Below are 24,980 nucleotides of genomic sequence, written 5' to 3'. Positions count from 1 at the left end.
GGTTTGAGGCACTCTCTAACCTTTTTTCATGTACACATCCTAAGGTTTACTCTATATCATTTGCTTACAGTGGGAAAATTAGAACATTCTAGGCCTTTAAATAAAATTCTTTGTTAGGAAGATGTTTTATTGATACATACTTGCTTTCAACATCAATAAGATATGTGTTAGTCATAGTATTGGTCTTTTATTTCATGCACAATAATTGGGTCATATTAGATTTCGTTAAGAGGGACATTTAAAACAAAGGTGTAGCTTTCGTTCAGCTGTATGGATGGCAGCTATTATAAGAAAATAAATACAAGTTAGTAGAAAGGAACAGAATTTCAAAGTATTATAAGTAAGTGAAGTAATATGATTTTCAGATGGTAGGGACTGATGGATATTGGCTGTTTCTTGTCGTCCTCATAGTTCATTTGTGTGTGCTTTGACTCAATAAACATTAGTGACTGAATGACTTGCCAAAGATAAGACACAGTTCCCATCCCAAATAGGTCACACACTGAAGGAGAGATAGAGGCTTGAAAAGCTGGAAGCATGCTATTTACATAATAAATATAGTCGTGCATAAGTCACGATAGTACACATTCTGGGTCACAGGGGAGGGATGGCATGATGGCTCAGTTCTGGATCCAGAGTAGTGCTTCTGTTTAAGGAATGTGATACAGGGTTTGTATAAGGTTTCTGGGGAATGTGTGAATCATTTCTTTTGTCCATTTCCTGTGTTCCTGTACCCCTGTTTCCAGAATTGTGAAATATGTTGTCAGAAGATATGCTCACAATATTCCTTTGCTTTCATGAGTCTGTGTCAGAGATGAAAGGACTAGCATGGAGTTAAATCTAGCAGTGAAACAACATTACTGCTACAAACCTTCTATTCTACCGTCAGAATTTTAACTTTCCCACGAAGCTGTGAAGAATCAGTATGAAGATATCTCTATCTCAGCATTATATTCACAAAACAAACAAAATTAAAACTTAAAATTTTAAAAAAGCCACTGTAGAAAAATATGAACACATAAAACTAGGAAACAGCATTTTCAATCTGTTCATGACCACATGGTGGCGCTGCAGGCTAAAGAGACACGAGGAAAATTAACTGTGGCTGCACCAGAAGTCATAAACCAAAGAAGGAAATTCCTGACCGCTGGGAGAAAAGCCGAGGCTCCTCAAGACTGAGAAAGGGGGAAAAATCCTAGATATTCCCAATTAAGTGGAACATCTGAGGTTTATGACTGCTGGGAGCTGTGGCTGGACCTGTAGCGACGAAAGAAGAAACAATGGCAGTCAGAGGGTCATGCTTCCCCAGACAAAGGCAAGTGCTATTTCTCTTCCTGTTTGGGGGTCTGTGTTTGGCAGGTTCTGAGTTTGGACCTTATTCAGTAACCGAGGAAACAGAAAGGGGATCATTTGTGGCAAATCTGGCAAAGGATCTGGGGCTAGAGGTGGAAGCCCTGGCTGCAAAGAGAACTAGGGTGGTTTCTGATGACAACAAACAGCATTTGCTCCTGGATTTTCACACTGGAAATTTGCTCACAAATGAGAAACTGGATCGGGAGAAGCTGTGTGGCTCCACAGAGCCCTGCATACTGTATTTCCAAATTTTAATGGATAACCCCTTTCAGATTTATCGGGCTGAGCTGAGAATTGTGGATATAAATGATCACTCACCCTCATTCCAGAAGAAAGAGATGATTTTAAAAATACCAGAAAATACAGCTGTAGGAACAGCATTTCGCTTAGAAAGAGCACTAGACTCAGATGGAGGACCTAATGGCATCCAAAACTATACCATCAGCCCCAACTCTGTTTTTCATATTGCAATTCATGACAATGATGAAGGGGTGATATATCCAGAGCTGGTGCTAGACAAACCTCTCAACTGGGAGGAGCAGCAGGAGTTCAGTTTAACACTCACAGCATTTGATGGAGGGTCTCCACCCAGGTCCGGAGCAGCCACTATACAAATTCTGGTCATGGACATCAATGATAATGCCCCACGGTTTCCCCAGGAGCTTTATCAAACCCAGGCTGCAGAAAATAGCCCAATAGGATTTCCTATTGTTAAGGTCTCTGCAGAAGATGTAGACTCGGATGTCAATGCAGAAGTATCCTATTCATTTTTTGATGCTTCCGAAGATATCCGAGCAACCTTTCAAATCAACCCTTTCTCTGGGGAGATTGTGCTCAAAGCCTTGCTTGATTATGAGACGGTAAAGACCTATAAATTAAATATACAGGCAGTCGATGGTGGAGGTCTTTCTGCTAGATGTACGGTTTTAGTTCATGTTTTAGACATCAATGACAACGCCCCGGAACTGATCATATCATCACTTGTCAACGAAGTTGTTGAGAACGCTCCCGAAACAGTGTTGGCAGTTTTTAGGATTAACGACAGAGACTCTGGAGAAAATGGAAAGACCGTTTGCTACATTCAAGAAAATCTGCCTTTCAGTCTAAGACCCTCTGTAGATAATTTTTACATCCTGATGACAGAAGGAGCTCTGGACAGAGAGAGCAGAGCTGAGTACAACATCACCATCTCAGTCACCGACCTGGGCACACCCAGGCTCACAACCCAGCACACCATAACAGTGCAGGTCTCAGACGTCAATGACAACTCCCCCGCCTTCACACAAACCTCCTACACCCTGTTTGTCCAGGAGAACAACAGCCCCGCCCTGCACATAGGCACCATCAGCGCCACAGACTCAGACTCAGGCTCCAATGCCCACATCACCTACTCGCTGCTGCCCACCCACGACCCTCAACTGGCCCTCTCCTCGCTCATCTCCATCAATGCAGACAACGGGCAGCTGTTCGCGCTCAGGGCGCTGGACTATGAGGCCCTGCAGACCTTCGAGTTCCGCGTGGGTGCCACAGACCAAGGCTCTCCCGCACTCAGCAGCCAGGCGCTGGTGCGTGTGCTCGTGCTGGACGCCAATGACAATGCTCCCTTCGTGCTCTACCCTCTGCAGAACGCGTCTGCTCCCTGCACAGAGCTGCTGCCCAGGGCGGCAGAGCCAGGCTACCTGGTCACCAAGGTGGTGGCAGTGGACCGCGACTCTGGCCAGAATGCCTGGCTGTCCTTCCAGCTGCTCAAGGCCACGGAGCCAGGGCTGTTCACCGTGTGGGCTCACAATGGCGAGGTGCGCACCTCTAGGCTGCTGAGTGAGCGCGATGCTCCCAAGCACAGGCTGCTGCTGCTGGTCAAGGACAATGGCGATCCTCCTAGGTCTGCCAGTGTCACTCTGCATGTGCTGGTGGTGGATGGCTTCTCTCAGCCCTACCTGCCTCTGCCTGAGGTGGCACGCGACTCTGTCCAGGATGAGGATAAGCTCACTCTGTACCTGGTCATTGCCTTGGCATCTGTGTCTTCGCTTTTCCTCTTGTCTGTGCTGCTGTTCGTGGGGGTGAGGCTGTGCAGGAGGGCCAGGGCGACGGCCCTGAGGGGCTGCTCTGTGCCTGAGGGCCACTTTCCTGGACACCTGGTGGATGTCAGTAGCATGGGCACCCTGTCCCAAAGCTACCAGTATGAGGTGTGTCTGAGGGGAGGCTCTATTGATACCAATGATTTCAAGTTCTTGAAACCAATTTACCCTGATATTCATGCTCATGGTTCTCAGATCAATAGTGATGAAAAGCCCACATTTTGAAGGCTCCAATTCTGAGTCATGTTTCATTGCATTTAATGTATGATACAGACATATGAGTACTAGTTTACTTGTGCAGTAGTTTCGGCCCAACACAACTTCATTTTCACCTTCCAAGTAGGTTACATATAAAATTTTCTTTGTTTTCCCTTTAGTGATTTGTTTAGTAGAGTATATACCACTTTAAATATGGGGTTTTGATTCTTTCATAGTGCACAATAATTTGTTGTCTTTTCTCCTTATGGAAAATTGAGATTTGCGGTTTTTGTCTTGTTTTCTTTTGTTGCTAATCATTAGCATGCTTAGCAAATGCTATACCATTGAGCTCTGTCTCTAGCCAGTAGCTTTTTAAAAAGTATAGTATTTTAACTCTCTTTGACTTTTTCTTTGTCAACTTCATGCACCTATGTTGTGCATTTTGTTTCTTATAACCTCCTGCTCCATCTCCCGGCAGCTCCTATTATTTCCCTTGCTCCCTTCCAAGTCCCTTCCCATTGTTTATGATTTTGAGTATTCTGAGAATTCTGTGTTAGCAGTAGAGATGAACGGGTTTCAGCATGACTTCTGCAAACATAGGTGCCGTTCATTCCTAGCCTCTGCTGTTGCTCTGTCCCTTCCTTTTCCCTGCGAGTTTCCCATTCTGCTCGCTTGTTACAACTGTTTCATTACCATTCTTTCTCACCTTCCTCATTCTCGCTGACATATAAAACAGGTTGTGTCATCTAATGCAAATACAATGTAACAGTCGGCATGAAAATCAACATAAATTTGAACACATTTAAATTTTTGTGTGACAATATTTGTGGACTGTCGGAAAGATACTTTTCATTTTATATTGGAACTTAAAGAATTGTCAAATTTAAAAACTGAGATAAATTAAAGGTTGTAGAGAAAATAATTTTTTTATCTCCTGTCCCTTTCTACACAGTTGTTCTTCAAATTCGATCTTCTTCCAGGTGATATGTTTAGACTCTTTTATCTTGATAATCAACTTTTCTGTGTTACCCACTCACTGCAAAAGGATTTACAGTTCTTATTTCCCATTAATGGACACACATACAAAAGTTGCCAATTTCTCTTCTCCTAGTTTCCTGGTATTATTGTCAGAAGATGTTGTCAGTTTTGTTTCTGTGGGTTCCAAGGCCTCGTAGATGAGTACCATCCCTGAAATGAAACTAGTATTAATGTCCACCTAGCTAGGTCTCTTATGTATGCAGAATTAGTAGTGCAGTATTATTACATTTCCTCTCTTGAACTCATCTTTTCTGGAGGTGATGACTGCTGTTTTAGATTTGGCTAAATGTCTGTTTACTGCTAATGATTTTTCTATTCCTCTCTTTCCAGGCTAAGTGAGCAATTAAAGTAGAGAGTTACCATAAGATGTACCCTCCATTCTTTCTACTAATTATTCACATCGTAGTCCTCTTGAAATATTAACATTTTGCCTTCAGATATTCAAATATAAGATACAAACTATTTGTGTTTATTTCCTACTGATCTTTCATTCGTGGCTCTTCTTCACTTAAACTGTTTACTTTATGGGTGTCATGCTTTTTATTATTTTTATTTAATTAATTTTTTTAATTTATTTTACCTGCCAACCACAGTTTTCCTTCCCTCCTGTCTTCCCATTCCCTCCCCACCAACAGCCATCTACCTCCTCCCCATCCACCACCCCCCCCCCCGTCTCCCTTCAGAAAGGGGCCGGCCTCACATGGACTTGACCAAAGCATGGCACATCAAGTTGAGGTAGGACTGAGCTCCTCCCCCTGCATAAAGGCTGAGAGAGGTAAACCAGCATGGAAACAGATTCCCAAAAGCCAGCTAATTGCCAGGGGCAGGTCCTGATCTCCCTGCTAGGAGCCTTACAAACAGACCAAACTACACAACTGTCACACAAATGCAGAGGACCTAGGTAGGTCCTATGCAGGCTCACTAATTGTTGGTTCGGTGTTCATGTTCTCCTACTAACTCAGGTCAGCGGTCTCTGTGAGTTCCTCCATCATGACCTTGACCCTCCTGGCTCATAAAATCCCTCCTGCCTTTCTTCAGAAGGACTCCAGGAGCTTGGCCCAGTGATTGGCTACTGATCTCTGTATCTGCTTCCATCAGTTCTGGGTAAAGGCTCTCTTGTGACAATTAGAGTAGTCACCAATCTGATTCCAGTAGATGGCAAGTTCAGGCACCCTCTCCACAAGGATGACCCCAGCTAATACCACAAGCAATAGTGGAGAGGATGTCATGCTTTTAATACTTGGCCCACACTGCCCACCTTTTATAGAATCCAGTATCATTTCTGAGTTTACTTTCTTACTTGGTTGGAACCCAGTTTCATTAAAATAGATGCAACTTTTGGTGCTTTACATAGTGAAGTGACATTTTCATTTGATTGATAGTTTGACTGGGTATAAAAGTATAATTTGAAAAATTTCCCCCAGAATTAAAAAGCACTTTTATTTTTCTTAATTTTGTAGACTCATCTTTTACAAGGACAATTCCAGTCTAAACTGTTTCTCATTTTCTGCAAATTTTTCCCATTCATTCTGGAGGTATTGGAAAACTTACCCTCAGTAGTCTGAAAATACCATACAAGAAATATTTCTTTGTTAACTTTTTCATAAGGATATACACTGTCAATGTTCAGACTCTCACTTCAAAAGCAATTTCATTTTATTTTGCTATAATTTATCTTCTGTATTTCTAAACGTTTTGATTAAATATTTTACCAACTGAACTGGTTATATAAGATCCTAAGCATGTTTCTTTTTCTATTTCCTATTTGTCTCTGATTCCACTTTCTTGCAAATCATTTAATGTTTATATGTAAGCTTTCCTTTTTAGCAGATAAACACTTCTAGAACCCTTTTTGGTTCTTCTAATGTTTTAAACAGTAATTGAATTTAAACAGTAATTTTTTAAACATTCATTGAAAATGTAATATGTATTCTTACCTTCCACTTGCCCTTTGAATATATTACCAAGATATATTTGTACAGCATTATTAACATTATATAGTCATTTTTAAAATTAAGAGTGATGCCGGGCGTTGGTGGCACACACCTTTAATCGAAGCACTCGGGAAGCAGAGGCAGGAGGGTCTATGTGAGTTCGAGACCATCCTGGTCTACAGAGTGATTCCCAGGACAGGCTCCAAAACAATACAGAGAAACCCTGTCTCAAAAAAACCCAAAACAATCAAGAGTGAGTCAGAGAAGCTGAAGAAATTTGCCAAAATTATATAGTTTGTACAGGACATTTAAGTCCCCTAATCTATTCTGTTTTCTTTTTTAACTCTTGAAGCAGGGTCTCAAATATTAGTACAGGGTAGCCTCAAATATGAAATCTTTGTTACTCTGCCTTTTGAGTATTGGGATTACAGGTATTATGTGGTCAAACCCACACCATCAGTAAGTGTAAGAATTTACTTGTGTTTTCACGATTTCCAGGTTAGAATTCTGGTATGGTGTGAGATTATGTGTCTGTGTTCTACACTCCCAGAGCATTGCTACAGAAGAGACTTGGAATCTTACTATTTAAAACTCTAAAGTTCTACTTTCTTTTAGTTTAACTTCACACTTTTGTTCAGCATTACTTGTATGTCAAAAACTAAAGTTTGCTAATCTCTCCAAATCAAGTATCCATTCTCTACCATGAGTGACTTTTTCTGTCTCTGTAGACACAGAGAACAGAGAACTCAACACTATCGTAAATACAAATAATAGATTCTTCATCTCATGATTAACTTTAATCTTCCAGTTTCTAGAATGTGAATGGTGTTCTGTGGAGCAAACATGTTAATTGCCCTATCTCCAGTGGTGGCTTTTTAGCCATTTCCTGGGACGTCATAGTAAGTTCCATCCATCAGCTTTCTGTCATTAAACACTTCTGTGCTGTTTTTTTGCATTTTAATTTTGTGAGTTCTCAATATTGTTGCTTTCCTATCAGCTTCATGGGTATTTTAAAGGCAAAAGGATAACTGTATATTACCAGCACACCTACCCTTCAGTTTCTATATTTTATGCTGGTTTATTTTCTTTTTCAACCATAGACAGAACTTAAATTTTTAAAATTCAATTCAAACAGCATTTTTCAACTCCAACTATTCCATCCATTCCTGGGTAGTTTTGAAACTTCCAATTGTGGACATCATTGACAAGCTTATAGCATCTACTGTCAACAGTCTCCTCCTTCAGTAGCAATCATGAACTTCAGTTAGGGATACCCCCAAGGTTCAGAGATGATGCCTGTTGGGGTTAAACAAGCAAAGGGCAGGTCTTCCGTCTCTGTGACTAAAAGCTATCCTCATGATGCTATATTTGAGTAACTGTATATTGCGTCGCTAGCCAGACATGGCATTAGTTGGTTTCATCAGAGGTTGAATTTTTGTTCTCTTTAGGAAATCACATCTCTCTCTTTTTTCTCCATGAGCTGCTGTGCATTGTTGGGAGAATATTTTGGGAACCTGAGGGAAGTCAGCATTAGGAGTAAGTGTGCTTTACACAAAACAGCACATTTGTATTTGTGTGCCACTTACTGAATTTTTGTCATTTGCAAGAAACTGGGACAAAACTATGAATTTATATAGTATGGTCCTTATTGTGTACCACCTCCTGGCTAATCCAGTTTCATAACCCTGCCAGAACCTCTGAAAGTCTCCAAGGACACTAAGCAAGGCCCAGTAGTAAGGGATGTGTTAAATTTAACAATATTATATTCATGAGACACTTAACAAATGCTTTAAAAACAAATACTGACATCATCATAAGCTATAGAGAACGCTAATGAAAAATATACTAGTAACCACATAAACAATAAATATTTATTTTGGGGGGACATTCGATGTAAAAGGAATTTAAGTAGAATTCATCAAACTGTGAAAATCGGAGAAAACACATGGTGGCGCTGCAGGATAATGCTACAGAAAAGAGATTGCATTAAATGCTGTGGACACTCAGCCCCAGTGAGCACGGAGAAACTAGGAAGAAATAGCAAGTCATGGAGGTGGAAACCAAGAAACCGTTTGTCCTTCGGATTCTGAGGATACTGTGGACAAATCAAGGGGCACATTTTACAGAACTGCGTGGTGGAGCAGAAGGGATTCTTTCAGAAGCCTGCCGGAAAGGAGCAATGGAGAACCAAGGGGGAAGCTGTCTGCAGACAAGGCAAGTCCTGCTTCTCTTTGTTTTTCTGGGAATGGCTCAAGCACAGGCTAAGCCTGTGAGACTTGATGTGGTCGAGGAGATGCTGAGTGGGACCTTGGTAGGCAATCTGGTAAAGGACCTGGGGCTAGAGGTGGGTGAACTGTCTTCCCGGGGGGCTCAAGTGGTCTCTAAAGATAACAAACTGCCTTTGCAATTGCACATAAATACAGGGGATTTGCTCCTAAGCGAACCGCTGGACAGGGAGGAGCTGTGTGGCTCCAATGAGCCCTGCGTGCTGCATTTTCAGGTGTTAATGAAAAACCCCTTGCAGATTTTGCAAGTTGAGCTTCAGGTCAGGGATATCAATGACAACTCCCCCGTATTCTTGGAAAAAGAAATGGTTCTAGAAATCCCAGAGAATAGCCCTGTTGGTGCTGTGTTCTTACTAGAAAGTGCGACAGATTTAGATGTAGGAACCAACGCCGTGAAAAATTATGTGATAAGCCAGAGCTCCCATTTTCACATTACGATAAGAGTTAATCCTGATGGCAGGAAATACCCAGAGTTAGTTTTGGACAAGGCACTGGATTACGAGGAGGAGCGGGAGCTCAGTCTCATTCTCACTGCCTTGGATGGTGGAATTCCACCCAAGTCTGGGACTGCCTTGGTTCGGGTGGAAGTCATAGATATTAATGACAACTCGCCCGAGTTTGAGCACATGTTCTACGAAGTGAAGATTCCAGAGAATAGCATTCTTGGCTCACTGGTTATCACTGCATCGGCTTGGGATTTAGACTCGGGAATTAATGGTGAAGTATCCTATACCTTTTCTCATGCATCAGAGGATATTCAAAAGACATTTGCAATTAATAAAAACTCTGGAGAAATACGTTTAATAGAATATTTGGACTTTGAAACAACTGAATCCTACTCAATAATCGTTAAAGCTACAGATCGGGGAGGACTTTTTGGGAAATCTACAGTAAGAATTCAAGTGATAGATGTGAATGACAATTCTCCTGAGATTGCTGTGTCATCATTTATCAGTCCAGTCCCAGAAAATTCCCCGGATACTTTAGTTATGATTTTTAGTATCCAAGACAAGGACTCAGGAGAGAACAGCAGGATGGTCTGTTCTATTCCAGAGGACCTCCCGTTTGTGCTAAAATCTTCGATTGAAAATTACTACCACTTAGAAACGGAGGGAGCACTGGACAGAGAGAGCAGAGCTGAGTACAACATCACCATCACAGTCACCGACATGGGCACACCCAGGCTCACAACCCAGCACACCATAACAGTGCAGGTGTCCGATGTCAACGACAACGCCCCCTCCTTCACACAAACCTCCTACACCCTGTTTGTCCAGGAGAACAACAGCCCCGCCCTGCACATAGGCACCATCAGCGCCACAGACTCAGACTCAGGCTCCAATGCCCACATCACCTACTCGCTGCTGTCCACCCACGACCCTCAGCTGGCCCTCTCCTCGCTCATCTCCATCAATGCAGACAACGGGCAGCTGTTCGCGCTCAGGGCGCTGGACTATGAGACCCTGCAGACCTTCGAGTTCCGCGTGGACGCCACAGATCATGGCTCGCCCGCGCTCAGCAGTCAGGCTCTGGTGCGCGTGCTCGTGCTGGACGCCAATGACAATGCTCCCTTCGTGCTCTACCCACTGCAGAACGCATCTGCTCCCTGCACAGAGCTGCTGCCCAGCGCCGCAGAGCCAGGCTACCTGGTCACCAAGGTGGTGGCTGTGGACCGCGACTCGGGCCAGAATGCCTGGCTGTCCTTCCAGCTGCTCAAAGCCACCGAGCCTGGGCTGTTCACCGTGTGGGCTCACAATGGCGAGGTGCGCACCTCCAGGCTGCTGAGTGAGCGCGATGCTCCCAAGCACAGGCTGCTGGTGGCGGTCAAGGACAATGGCGATCCTCCCAGGTCTGCCAGTGTCACTCTGCATGTGCTGGTGGTGGATGGCTTCTCTCAGCCCTACCTGCCTCTGCCTGAGGTGGGGCACGACCATGCTCAGGACAAAGATGTGCTGACTCTGTACCTGGTCATTGCTTTGGCGTCAGTGTCTTCGCTCTTCCTCTTGTTTGTGCTGTTGTTCGTGGGTGTGAGGCTGTGCAGGAGGGCAAGGGCAGCCTCTCTGGGTGGCTGCTCTGTGCCTGAAGGACACTTTCCTGGTCACCTGGTGGATGTCAGTGGGGCGGGAACCTTGTCCCAGAGTTACCAGTATGAGGTGTGTATGATGGGAGGTACTGGGACAAATGAGTTCAAATTCCTGAAGCCAATTTCCCCCAATCTACCACCCCAGTTCCCTGGGAAAGTAATGGAGGAAAGTCCTACTCTTTACAATAGTTTGGGGTTATTTCGTGACCATAACTGATACTATTTCATATGTATTTCATCTTATAGCTATTCCAACGCAATGAATATTTCTCCCAATTTTCATGATCTTCAAATCTTCTAGTGTTTGCATTTTATTTTGTCCCTCCCAGTTTCCAATTTATGTCTGCACTTGTAATAAGACTGTAATTTATTTTGTGGCCAGTTCTCTAGGATGTCCTAACTTGTAACGAATTTTCCTCCTTAACACAAAGTCACCCCCCTTCTGTCTTCCAGTTGCACTTTCACCTTCACTTTGCTTAAGATGAAATAAACAGACCACTTCAGGAATAGTTGAAATGTTCAAGCATACCTTTCTTTGACTCTCTTTTTGTGTTTTTTCTTGTGTCTTATTATTATGGATGCTATTTTCAAGTAAGTTTATTTTTAAAAATCCCTCTAGTTTGGATATTATGTTTAAATGTTTGTTACTATTGACAATATTGATACATTTGGGAAATTTATACTATGATATAACCATTAAGTGTTTTGAAAAGGAGCCCATAGTGAGTCTGGGAATGGCTCAGTGATGGTCCCCAGATAGAGCACAACACAAAATAAACAAGTGGGGACAGTGGTGATCTTCTTAATAACTCTATCTTATGTGTCCTGGAAAGTGGCTAGGGAGGCACATGAATACTGTGGCCACTTACAGAATCTTGGAATATGAAGCCCTAATTTTGCAAATGTCTTACTAATGCCACAAAGAATGTAAGCCAGGTGTACATAGGCACCTAAACAATAGTTGGATAGAAGAAAGTGAGCCTGTGAGAAAATATATACATTTGCTTATGTTCTCCCTGAAATAAATGAGCATGCACTGAGTACTAATTCACATATAAAATTATGCCGTGTGTGTATCATCCAACATTCAAACCTAAAAGGAAGAAATGTTTTGTGCTCAGATTGTGAACTTAAAATTTATCATTTTATTCTACTTCTTAAACTTCCTGATATGGTCACAAGCCTCTAAGTCAGTCCCTAACTCTACTGAAGAGTGGCATCCAGCAGTTTGGTGACCACTATTTTGGTTGTGTGAAAGTGTCATATATGTGCAGCACCGAGAAGTTTGACGAGATCATCATTTAGATTCTAATTTTTAAAAAATTAAATTCAGCTGCCACCGAGGGGAGTTTATCTTGTGTTGAGAAGGACCAGCCTATAATGGTTCTTGCCCTTAATGGTCTAACAACACTACAGGGAAAATTATAATGTTTGGGAGATTAAATTCCCTGTGAGTTTCCTAAAAAGCCTAAAGTCTGTGTGTACAGAAGAGGGAAATGTAGATGAGAAAATGAGTCATCAAGGAGAAAGCTAGTGAAACATGAGAGTAAGATTGGAGGGAAAGACTAAGTGATGATGCTTCCCGTCCCACAGAATAAACTTCCTCTTGAAGATATTTAACATCGTATGTTAGTTAACTAAATTTTAATAAGTTAATTAAAATGCCTCCAATGTCCAAGGCAACCCAGTGTTTATACTTTTTAAAATCTAGAATTTCATTATCTACCCATTGAACTATGGAATCTTTGCATCCAGGCAAAAAATGAATACAGGCTAGTTAAATTTAATTTCTACTTTAAGAAGTAGAAGCTGAAGTGGGTTTTTTCTCTTTCAAATGAAAGCTCCTTTGTATAAAGAACAAAATTCACAGAACAACAGTAAATCAAAACCAAATATTAAGATTACCTGGTGTCATTGTGGTACTGAGTGGGGGATAGTTTAGATGAAGACCAATTAAAACATTGTAGTACGCCAGACAAGATACACAGATTACAGAAGTAAAACAACAAAAACCTGTGCATGGCCACTTCACATGCATCAGAGTAGCTATGATGAAAAGGATTCACAAGACAATGATGAATATTGGCATGATTTAGAAAAGTGGAATACTAGTGCTGTAGAAATAAAAGAAGGTAAGGGCTTTGGAAAGTAGCTTGTCAGTTCTTCAAAATACTAAATATATAAATCCTCTATTACTCAGAATTTCAATTCCCATATACTGATCTAAAGAAATGGTATGCATCTACACAAAAGCACTTAAGAACAAATGTCCATATTAGTGTTGTACCCAATACTAAAAACATAACAGCACAAATGTTTATCAATTGATAAATAGATAAACCAAATATGGTATTTCCATATAATGGAATTGTTCTAATGAGCAATACCATAAGTATAACATGATACACACTCTCAGTTATGGTTGTATTGCTGTGATGAAATACCATGGCCAAAGCAACTTGGGGAAGACAGGGATTATTAGGCTTATGCTTCCTCATCACTGTTTGTCATTGAGGAGAGTCAGATTAGGGCCTTAAACATGGTAGGAACCCGGAGGCAGGAGGTAGCACAGAGGCCATCGAAGAGTGCTGCTTACTGGCTTGCTTTCTAAGGCTTGTTCGGTCTGATTTGTTATAGAACCAACTGAAGTTAGTAACTTCAGTTCAGTGGTTATGGTTCGGTGATTATGTAGCTGCTCATACTAAGAAACTGAGTTCATTCCCAGAATGCAGATCCAACAACTCACAACCTCCTCTAGCTACAGGAGAGCCTATGCCCTCTTCTGGCTTCCTCAGGTACCTTCACTCATGTACACATATACATACATACATACATACATACATACATACATACATACAATTAAAAATACATATTTTTAGCACACATTTTCAGAGCCATACACAAATACTACCTTAAATACAATGTACAATGTTAATACTTAGTTTTTCTTGAATTTAGAGTATTTCTGCTCTTCCTCATTCTCATTTCCTTGAAATTCTGCTTGCCTTTCAAATAATGATTTTGAACTCTATGACTTCTTTGTTTTTAAGAAAGATACTTATTTCCTTTTTTCTGTAAGTGAACACCCGTTCTAGTGTTGAGTGTACAACAAACTTTACAAATGCCCATGTTTTTCCAAAATAAGAGTAGCACTTTTATATTACCTACACAAATACTCACTCATATATTTTAAATTATCCACGGATTATTTACAATACCCAATTTGTGATAACAAGGAAAAGTCTTAAATACTCAATACAAATAGAATTTTGAGGATATGTTATGATTTATTTGTTTTTATAATTTTATTGCTTTAGATTTAGGGATTGAATTAGGAGTCCAATGAATATACCATACATACCATACCAACTTTTGAGCTGCCTCCCTATATTTTCATTATTTCCCCTTAACATTTAGTTAGTTCTTTCTTATTACTTTAAGATGTCAACAACTCATTAGTTTCTATGATAATAACCTTAGGAGGTAACACTATCTGCATCCTACTTTTAATAGGCAGGGAAACAAAGGTACATAATTTGCTCAGGTCTAAAAGTAATGAGTGACAGGGCCAGAATTCTAATGTTGACATCTTGGTTCCAAAACCTATGTTCCTAAATATTATCCATCTCCTAGGTCATAATTACTTGCCTTTTCTATATGTTTCCATATTCTTTACCTATGCATTGTTGTATTTTAATTACTAGTTTCTCAATTTTCTACCTTGCAAGTTCCATAAAACAGATCATCTTATTTATATCATTATCTTCATATGTGTATATGTATATATGTATGTATGCATATGTGCATATGTGTTTTTTGACAATGTCTGCCTACATAGTCTTCACTAGCATGGAGCTTGATATGTAGACCAGACTAACCTCAGACTCTTACAGATACACCTACTATTTTGTAAATGTAAAATCAAGGAGTCTTAATACTCCCATGACTTAAGTTAACTACTAATAAAAAGTAGTATGTTTTATATTTTTCCTGATTCATATGAGAGAGAGACAAAGAGATAAAGAATACAATGTGATGGTATTACCAATTATATTATGGATTCAACCAACAAATATTTACTAGAGAGGAGGTAAATATTTGCAACTTCTAAAGAGTTGTCTTGAAATAAATATTTATTTATTTATTTGGGGAAAATTTTAATGAGCCTTTTTTGAGTTGGACATTCAAAGAATTAGTGGTTTGATTAGGAGTATGGACTTTATTTGTATTCTAATTCAAACAAGCGAACAACAAGAGACATTTTGTAGAAAACTAGGAGAGCCCAAACAGACTGAATTATAATTATTTCTAAATATGTCAATCGTGGTAATAATATTGTAATTATATTTTAAAGGGCATTGGTAACTAGAAATGATTAATGAATATTTAGAGATAAACATAGTCTATGTGAAATTTGCTTTTGAATATTCTAGATAGATGTATTTACAAATTGTTTTAGGAGAAAAATACTAAATGAAAAAATTCACAAAGACACATGGTGGCGCTATAGGATAAGATGAAACAGTGCATAGCCAGCTCTGTGGGCTCCTCCATCCAGAGGATGAGAGAACAGCCAATTCATTGAGGAGGGAGGTATTACAGGAGCTTCACCGACAGAGCTGCCAAGGGATCTACAATAGAAACATCGGACCTTCGTCTCTCAAAATTGAGACCAAATTTAATTTTGCAACAAAAGAGGTCGCCTGCAGGAACTATGGGAACTAGAAGGACGCTCATTCTGTGGAAAAGGCAAGTCTTGGTTTTCTTTGTTTTGCTGGGATTGTCTCGGGCGAGTACTGAATCTTTGCACTACTCTGTAGAGGAGGAAACAGAAGTTGGCTCTTTTGTGGCTAACCTGGCAAGGGACCTGGGCCTGGGGGTTGCGGAGCTATCCTCCAGGGATGCCAGAGTAGTGTTAGATGATAATAAAAAGCATTTACACCTTAATTTGCTAACCGGAGATATGCTCCTGAGTGAGAGACTGGACCGGGAAGAGCTGTGTGGCTCCACCCAGCCCTGTGTGCTGCCTTTTCAGGTGGTACTGGAAAACCCTCTACAGTTTTATCGAGCTGAGCTGCATGTCAGAGATATAAATGATCACTCACCTATGTTCCTGGACAAAGAAATAACTATTAAAATGCCAGAAAGTGCAACTATTGGATCCACATTCTTAATTGAGAATGTGCAAGATCTGGACATAGGAAGCAACAGTCTCCAGGAATACAGCATTAGCCCTAATTCTCATTTCTATGTTAAAATTCATGACGGTGGTAATGGAAAGATATATCCGGAACTGGTTCTAGACAGAGCTTTAGATCATGAGGAGGAATCTGAGCTTCGATTGACACTTACAGCACTGGATGGTGGGTCTCCACCCAGGTCTGGGACAACATCCATTCTCATAAAAGTCTTGGACATCAATGATAACGCTCCTGAGTTTGCCCAGAGTTTGTATGAGGTGCAGGTCCCAGAGGACATGCCCATTGGTTCCAGTATTATTGCTATCTCTGCTAAAGATTTAGATTTAGGAAATTATGGGATAATATCATATTCATTTTTGCAAGCATCAGAAGGTATTAGAAAAACCTTCGACATCAACCCAACTTCTGGGGAAGTCAACTTGAGGTCATTACTGGATTTTGAAGTAATACAATCCTATTCTGTAAATATCCAAGCAACAGATGGTGGAGGTCTTTCAGCAAAATGCACTCTTTTAGTCAAAGTATTGGATATAAATGACAATGCTCCAGAAGTGACCATATCATCAATTACAAACACAATTCCAGAGAATGCTTCAGAGACCCTGGTTGCTCTTTTCAGTGTCCGAGATCAAGACTCTGGGGACAACGGAAGGATTCTTTGCTCTATTCAGGACGACCTTCCATTTATTCTGAAACCCACCTTCAAGAACTTTTTCACTCTACTTTCTGAAAAAGCACTGGACAGAGAGAGCAAAGCTGAGTACAACATCACCATCACAGTCACCGACCTGGGCACACCCAGGCTCACAACCCAGCACACCATAACAGTGCAGGTCTCCGATGTCAACGACAACGCTCCCGCCTTCACAGAAACCTCCTACACCCTGTTTGTTCAGGAGAACAACAGCCCCGCCCTGCACATAGGCACCATCAGCGCCACAGACTCAGACTCAGGCTCCAATGCCCACATCACCTACTCGCTGCTGCCCACCCACGACCCGCAGTTGGCCCTCTCCTCGCTCATCTCCATCAATGCAGACAACGGGCAGCTGTTCGCGCTCAGGGCTCTGGACTATGAGGCCCTGCAGACCTTTGAGTTCCGCGTGGGTGCCACAGACCAAGGCTTGCCTGCGCTCAGCAGCCAGGCTCTGGTGCGCGTGCTCGTGCTGGACGCCAATGACAATGCTCCCTTCGTGCTCCACCCTCTGCAGAACGCATCTGCTCCCTGCACAGAGCTGCTGCCCAGGGCGGCAGAGCCAGGCTACCTGATCACCAAAGTGGTGGCTGTGGACCGCGACTCTGGCCAGAATGCCTGGCTGTCCTTCCAGCTGCTCAAGGCCACAGAGCCAGGGCTGTTCACCGTGTGGGCTCACAATGGCGAGGTGCGCACCTCTAGGCTGCTGAGTGAGCGCGATGCTCCCAAGCACAGGCTGCTGCTGCTGGTCAAGGACAATGGTGATCCTCCTAGGTCTGCCAGTGTCACTCTTCAAGTGCTGGTGGTGGATGGCTTCTCTCAGCCCTACCTGCCTCTGCCCGAGGTCGCGCACGAACCCGCACACGAAGATGACGTCCTCACATTCTATTTGGTCATTGCCTTGGCTTCTGTGTCTTCCCTCTTCCTCTTGTCTGTGCTGCTGTTTGTGGGGGTGAGGCTGTGCAGGAGGGCCAGGGCAACCTCTCTGGGTGGCTGCACAGTGCCTGAGGGCCCCTTTCCTGGTCACCTGGTGGATGTCAGTGGGGCGGGGACCTTGTCCCAGAGCCACCAGTATGAGGTGTGTCTGATGGGAGGTACTGGGACAAATGAGTTCAAATTTCTGAAGCCAGTCATCCCCAGTCTTCAACTCCACGAAGCTAGTTCTAATATGCAGGAAAAGGAAAACTTTAGGAATAGTCTTGGATTTAATATTTAATAAAATCTGCTTTAAACTGTTAATATTTTCCTATTATTAATAGATTGCAGATGCTCTTTTTTCTTAATCTGTAATAGATTTTAGGTTTTACTGATGTTGCATGCGTTTTCATTTCACATGTTTTTCTCGCAGTTGTTTCTAAAATCTTTATGGGGCTATAGTGATGTAAAGAAACATTCTGCACCTCTTGTTTATTTTGTTGAAGTTATATGTTAATGGTTCTGCTGTTTGTTATGGAAGACACAGAAATGGGAATGCTGACTAAAGTGTTGAGAGTAAATGTGTTGAATTGGTGGTTACTGTCACATGCAGGCAGATCTGGGTGGATCTACAACAAAAGAAAGGGAGAGAGGGAGGGAGGGATAGGAAGGGAGGGAGGGAGGAGGCATAGGGAACTAAAAAGGGGCAAATGTTACCATATACAAGAGTTATTCGAATATACTATTAAAACCCAGCAACCAGAGATTTTTAAATGTTGCTGCATCTGGGTAGAAATTATATTGGGTCATTTGGAGTATTTTCTGTTAGATTTATTTCATCGTAAGAGATTTAAAATGCCACTCCTCCATATACAGTCATAGAGGCCACCTTTGTTTCCTAGTGTTTTCAAGAACTGATTTCTGCTCATGTGATCTACATTAAATATTGATTACTCAAGTTATTTTTCCTTATCTATTTTCTAATAATCCTTTCTGATTCTCAAATTATTCTAGGTCTTGATACTGCTGTTTTCTCATTTTTAAATACACTATTTTGTTGGCTTGGTTAAAATATGTGGTACTCTATACCATTTATTGATAAAGCAGATAGTAAGATCATGATCTTGTCCTAAGTAAAATAGTCTTTTACCTTAAAAGAACAGTAGAAAATCATCCTAGGAATTAAAATAAAGATTTTTAAGTGATTTATTTTATTTTATGTGCATTTATATTTTCCCTACATGTATGTCTCTGTGAGGGTGTTGAATTCCCTGGACCTGGAATTACAGACAGTTGTGAGCTGCCAAGTGGGTACTGGGAATTGAATTTGGGACCTCTAGAAAAGCTGCCAGTGCTCTTAATTGCTGAGCTATCTCTCTAGCCCCTGAAATAAAATTTAAAGTGTTAAAAAAGACTTAGACTTACTCTTCCTCACCTTTAATAAAAGTAAATATAAGCTAATCATGGAAGCACAATTCTGTAATCCCAGCCCTTGGCAACTGGGGATGGAGAATAATCAATTCAGCATTGATTTGGGCTACATAGTAAGAGCTTTCCTTAAATGGAAATAAAGAAGGAAACAGGACCCTGATGTGCTGGTATATTTCTATAACCCAGGCACCTGGGAGACTGGGTGAAATGTAAAGCTCTGACATGCATTCTCAAAAATTAAAAAGAAACAGTGGAGAAGTAGAATTGGAACCCTTCACTTGAGACACTAAGGCAGTCATAAATTGGCAGGACTTATGACATACTATGGACATGACATGGCAGGACACCCATGTTATGCAGTGCATTCAATACCAGCCTCTGCTGCAGGCTGAGACCCTGTTTCTAAGACCCACTATGATCTTAAAAATAAGAAGAAATGGTGTAAATATAATGTCTAGTTGTGTTGGCTTTACTCTCAATTCTCAGCAAAAAGAGTAAATATGGGAATGTGTGCACACTGAGCTTTTTTGGCATGCAAAGAAAAGTAACTTCAAAATATTAATACTTTGTGGTCTCTCTGAGATAGTCACAAAGAATAGGTCTATATTTATGATTGGTAAATGCTTAATTATATTTCACATTGTAAGGTCGTAATTCTGTAGATGGACAGTTCAGTGGAGGAGTATAGACAGAGATGTTGATAGCTACAATGCAGTGTGGATATATGGCTAACATTAAGTCTGCGTCTTCATTCACAGGAAGCAATGAACTATTAAGACACTAGTATAAACACACTGGGCACGCCTTTAATCCCAGCACCTTGGAGGCAGAGGCAGGTGGATCTCTGTAAGGTTGAGGCCAGCCTGCTCTACAGAGTGAATTCCAAGGCAGCCAAGACTGTTCAGAAAAACACTGTCTTGAAAAAAAATGACACCAGTAGATTATAAGCTCAAATTTGTTGTTGAAATGTAGAGAAACAGATAATTGCAAGGTGTAAATTTTCTTGGGGCCATTTAGAATTTTGGGAAATTCAAACCTTCATGTCAATGATTTACATAATGGAAACCAAACTAACAAACTGAGGCATTTATAGAAGCCCTTCCCATTAGTCAGCATGAATCCTTAAAAGCAACCTTGGTGAGATAAGAGTAAACCAGAACTACATCAGCCCTTGTGTATTTTAGCCTTGAACTTGACTTTTTAGCCTGAAACTTAAGTAACTATCATTGACAGGCTAATTAGGTCCGGATAAAATCAAATACAAGTTTATATAAAATAAATTATGCCCTAAACCGGGTGGTGTTGATGCACACCATTAATCTCAGCACTCAGGAGGCAGAGGCAGGTGGATCTCTGTGAGTTCAAGGCCAGCCTGGTCTACAGAGTGAGTTCCAGGACAGGCTCCAAAGCTACACAGAGAAATCCTGCCTTGAAAAACCAAATAAATAAGTAAATAAATAAATAAACAATGCCAGCATAGATTATCCACCCTATTGCTTTGCATTTTAATACTTGACAACTGCTTATCCTAGGAAACATGAAACCATGAATGAGAGTCATCAGGAAACAAAACAACGATAAAGATACCTGGAAAGAATGTAAAATTATTATCATTATCAGGCAATCTATAATATACTAAGCATGTTAACTGAAATAGAAGTTAACCCTGAAAATGTACAGGTAACAAAAAATCCTGTAAAATATGACAGATAGGGAGGCTAGAGAGATTGACTCTAGCACTAAGAGTGGAAATTCCATTCCCACTACCCATGCCTGGTTGCTCAACTGCAACTCTAGCTCCAGGGAAACTGACCCCCTTTCCTTACTTCTGCCAGCACCTGTGCTCACACACATCAACACTAACATGACATGTTTGATAAGGACAAAATTAAATTTCCATAACATAAAACACATTAGTCAAAAAAATTAAAGCAGTATAGAAAACAATAAAAGCACAGCAAAATGTTTAGCCACATAAAAAATGTTCAAATACAATTCATACATTATGTAGCTCAGAAAGTTAATACAATGAAAACACAAGAAGAGATTTTTAAAAACATGAGATAGAGTAAAAAGGACATACAAAGGGAGAGATGCAGTTTTCTTTCTTTTTTGTTTTTTTTTTTTTTTTGAGACATAATTTCTCTGTGAAGACCAAGTCATCCTGGAATTCAGTCTATAGACCAGGCTGGCCTTGAACTCAGAGATCTGCCCGCCTCAGCCTTCTGAGTACTGAGGTTAAAGTTGTCTACTATCACTGCCCAGCAAGACAGATGAGCAAATTTTAGCCAGAACAGTATTTGAAGAAATAAAGTCTGGGGGACTTCTAGAATTAGTGAAACATCAGCAAACAAATCTAAGAGATTGCTGTAAATCTAAAAGAAAACATTACAGAGATACTTGTGTGTATAAATATCATAGTGGAATTTCATAAAAACAAAGAAAAAGAGAAATTTTATTTAGAAAAAAACACAGGAAAGAGAAATTTAACTTCAATACATGACAATTACACTGTCTAATCTGATCCATGTTTCTCGGTAGAATCAATGGAAAATAAGAAATCTTAAATGTGCTAACTGAAATTAGCAAAACATTCTATCTGGTCTTTTTATAGAGTCATCAAAGGAGAAAAATCAAACAAACTTGATATCATTTTAGTTTTAACTAATAAAGATCACAGGAAAGAAGTAGTATAAATACATTTCCTTTTTATTGACGCATACCTAGTCACAATTGTGGTCTAGAAATTTGACCTTCTCTCTTTTTAGCCTCTAGTCACATTCTTTCTCTCCTCTTCTCTGGATAAAGAGAAGTGTGGTCTAGACCAGCTACAAACTGGTTATTCCCATGCCTCAGCTTCTCCAGTACAAGAATTATGTGTGGTGATATCTTGCTTGTACAAATAAAGCCTGTCTGAAGGTCAGAGAATGGAGCTTGCTACTAGCTAACCATAGAGGTCTGGAGGTCTGTACAGACAGACAGGAAGTGAGCTTCCTGGTCATAAACAGGATAGAAACAGGAGGAAACAGGAACTCTCTTCTCTGCTGAGATTCAAAGGCCGTAAAGTGTGGAGGTGGCTTGCTCCTTCTCTCTGATCTCTCAGTATTTTTCTCTTTATCTAAATATTGGCTTTTATTATCTAGACCAATTAAAAACTCCATTTACAATTATGAGTATCATCATGCCTGATTCCACATTCATTTCTACTCTAGAATGTCACCACAGGACCACAAGTACATTCCGGAAGTGGTAGTCTCTTATGGCTGGATAGTCTCTCCTCTCTTCCTTCTCACGGCCCCACTCCACCAATAGGTCTTTCCAGATGTGAGCACAAGTACAACAAAAGGCCTTTGTACTTGCAAAGAACGTGCAGTGCCACAGCAATACATCCCCCAAATCAGAAATTCAATCATCCTTAAGTTGTGTTTTATTATTTTTCTTGGAGGGTTTCAAGCACTATTTATGTCAATAAATCCCAAATTTGTCTCTTGTGTTGATACATTATTTATGATTTATTAAAGCTTGCCTGAGGATTCAGAAAGCAAAGTCAGCCACAAGCCGTAGAAGCTAGACAACACCTTTAATCTCAGCAGCCAGAAGCTAAGAAGTGGTGGTACATACCTTTAATCCTAGGGTTTGGGATTAAGAGGTAGTTGGATCTCTCTGAGTTCAAAGTCACCCAGGGATACATGAGACTGAATAAGTCTAAAAGAGTAACAGACCACATGCCTTTAATCCCAGCACTAGATGGGTATAAAAACATAGAAGCAGAGTCATTAGTACTCAGTGGGGGCATTCATGCTTCAGTCACATTGAGAATTGAGAATAGGAGTGCCCCAGCCCTGTTAGAGGTAAGAGCTCTAGGTAGTTTGGCTACTTTGCTTTTCTGTTCTTCAGCTTGAAGTTTGAACCCCAATATCAGTCTCTGGGTCTTTTATTTTTTTCTGTTTTAGTCACTGAAGCTCACTTCTTTCCTCGGTGTTGTTTATATGATGGAAGATCATGTATGTGACTGTAGGTATGTTCCATGGTCAACTTAAAATTTTTAATACCCTACATAGGTTTTAAGTTAAAATTTCCCCTTCCCCTAAACTGAAAGAGTATTTCCCCTCTAGCTCCATGAATATCCCTCTTCCTTGTCTTCTTTCTGTGTTAACACCATCAGTTAACAGCACTAATATCATTTAATACTTAAATCTTGTAAATGGAATAATTTTCCTTATTATAACACCCCCATATGAGTTATCTATCACTTCATCCCATATTATCTCCTAGTTTGGGTGCAATTGAGGCCAGTATCATCATCTACCTCTATTATTGAAACCAGCTCTTACCTGTGCCCAGTTTTTATATTATTCTTTCCTAGTTTATTCACACATGTTTTTCTTAAAAATAAAATTTGATTATATTATATTACTTTTCTGGTCGGAACTCTTTAACAGTCTTGTATTTCTACTGACATGCCTTATAAACTCTTTGCTTGCTTTTCTAATTTCAGCTTTTACCAAACCTGTCTTGCTCTGTGCCATTGCCATGATCTTATTTCAGTTCTTTTGAAACAAGCCTCTCAGTTTAGATTTGCAGCATCGTGTTTCTACTTTCCTAGAGACCAGGGCTTCACTGCTGTCTTAACCACTGAGCTATGCCTCCAGCCCTCATTTTTTTTCAGATTGCTTCCATTTATTTTGCATGTATCAGTTAGATAGAATATACTTTCTCCAGAAAGCCTTTCTCCACCTCCAAATTTTGGTTAGTTGATCCTCAACTATAATCTTATATTAGCATGAGCCTTTCTCATCAAGGCAGCCATTCTGCTTCATGTTAAGTGTTCATTTTATTTCTCCCCTTTTCAGGGCAGAAACCGTTTCTTCCTGATTAGCATTCATTCTCTAATTCTTACCACCAATACTAGCTCAAGTATATGCTTAATAAACATTCACTGAGCAAATCAGGAAATGGATAAATAAAATACTCAGAACCATGCCTTTGGAAACCCTGGATTGCAAAATAGTGAAGGTCAGTCTACAGCTTATTGTTGTAAGAATCTGAACACATCATACACTATTCTCTAGTGAGCATTTACTTTCTACTGCAGCCAGGGAAGTCTCCTATGGAGTGTTCCTATGGAAATGGTACTATTACCCAGCCCCAAATATCCAACTTCCACCAAACAACTATTTGCACATACAGACTCAACTTCAAGGGCATTAAAACACCCTTCCAGCCTTCTCTGAGAGCATGTAATAATGGCTAGGGGAGAGCTCTATGTTTCCATTTTCAATTTTCCTAAGAATCTCTTGCTCATCTTTGTAAAAATCAATGGCATGTGGGCCCTTTGACCTATCTTTAGTTTTGCAGTTGTCTTCAAGGAGAGACCATGAACTGTTAGAAACAAGGATTCTCTTGTAAACCATTTCGCCAACTCAGCTCTATCATATAGCAATTTATTGTGTTACTCACAAAAGCTACAACTCAGAAATGGAGATGGGAATAAAAGAGAAAATATAATTCTGGCTCATTAACAAATGCATTCGATAAATTAGTGTTTTGTCTCAAACTTACTCCGCTTTGTCTGAAACCTGACAACCTGCATAGTCACATGGTGGCGCTGCAGGATAAGATGGGAAACTGTTTTCCTAATAGCAGCTCAGTGTTCCCTTAACCAGCGGAAGGGAAAGCACCAGATCAAACAGCATTCAGGCTGTCTGAAAAGGCAGGGCACTGACAAGACCCTCCAGAAAGGAGTGCAAATCTATCAATTCCTAAAGGT

General features: G+C 40.6%; 2 protein-coding genes across 3 annotated transcripts; both read left to right on the top strand.

Moving 5' to 3' along the window:
- The first annotated feature begins 93 nt into the window (after positions 1-93).
- On the top strand, positions 94-6,781 carry LOC100774623 (protocadherin beta-18). The gene has a single exon (XM_027398088.2). It carries the CDS (start codon positions 1,281-1,283, stop codon positions 3,654-3,656), a length of 2,376 nt encoding a protein of 791 aa, XP_027253889.1. The 5' UTR covers positions 94-1,280; the 3' UTR covers positions 3,657-6,781.
- A 19-nt stretch (positions 6,782-6,800) lies between these two features.
- Positions 6,801-18,414, top strand: LOC113833705 (protocadherin beta-14-like). Of its 2 annotated transcripts, XM_027398082.2 has the most exons (2): positions 6,801-9,101; positions 16,005-18,414. In XM_027398082.2, the coding sequence occupies exons 1-2, from the start codon at positions 8,649-8,651 to the stop codon at positions 18,078-18,080; spliced, it is 2,529 nt and encodes an 842-aa protein (XP_027253883.2). In that variant the 5' UTR covers positions 6,801-8,648; the 3' UTR covers positions 18,081-18,414. The 2 variants fall into 2 exon arrangements, with proteins under 2 accessions (XP_027253883.2, XP_027253882.1); XM_027398081.2 differs by lacking the exon at positions 16,005-18,414 and having other exon boundaries at positions 6,801-11,479.
- Positions 18,415-24,980: the final 6,566 nt, after the last annotated feature.

Source organism: Cricetulus griseus, chromosome 2 (assembly GCF_003668045.3).
Source record: "Cricetulus griseus strain 17A/GY chromosome 2, alternate assembly CriGri-PICRH-1.0, whole genome shotgun sequence".
NCBI classification, from domain to species: domain Eukaryota; kingdom Metazoa; phylum Chordata; class Mammalia; order Rodentia; family Cricetidae; genus Cricetulus; species Cricetulus griseus.
This window is presented reverse-complemented; position numbering and strand designations above follow the sequence as displayed.

What these genes read in the sequence shown, in the direction of transcription:
- LOC100774623 (XM_027398088.2), top strand. Translation starts at nt 1,281, where the DNA reads ATGGCAGTCAGAGGGTCATGCTTCCCCAGACAAAGGCAAGTGCTATTT.
- LOC113833705 (XM_027398081.2), top strand. Translation starts at nt 8,649, where the DNA reads ATGGAGGTGGAAACCAAGAAACCGTTTGTCCTTCGGATTCTGAGGATA.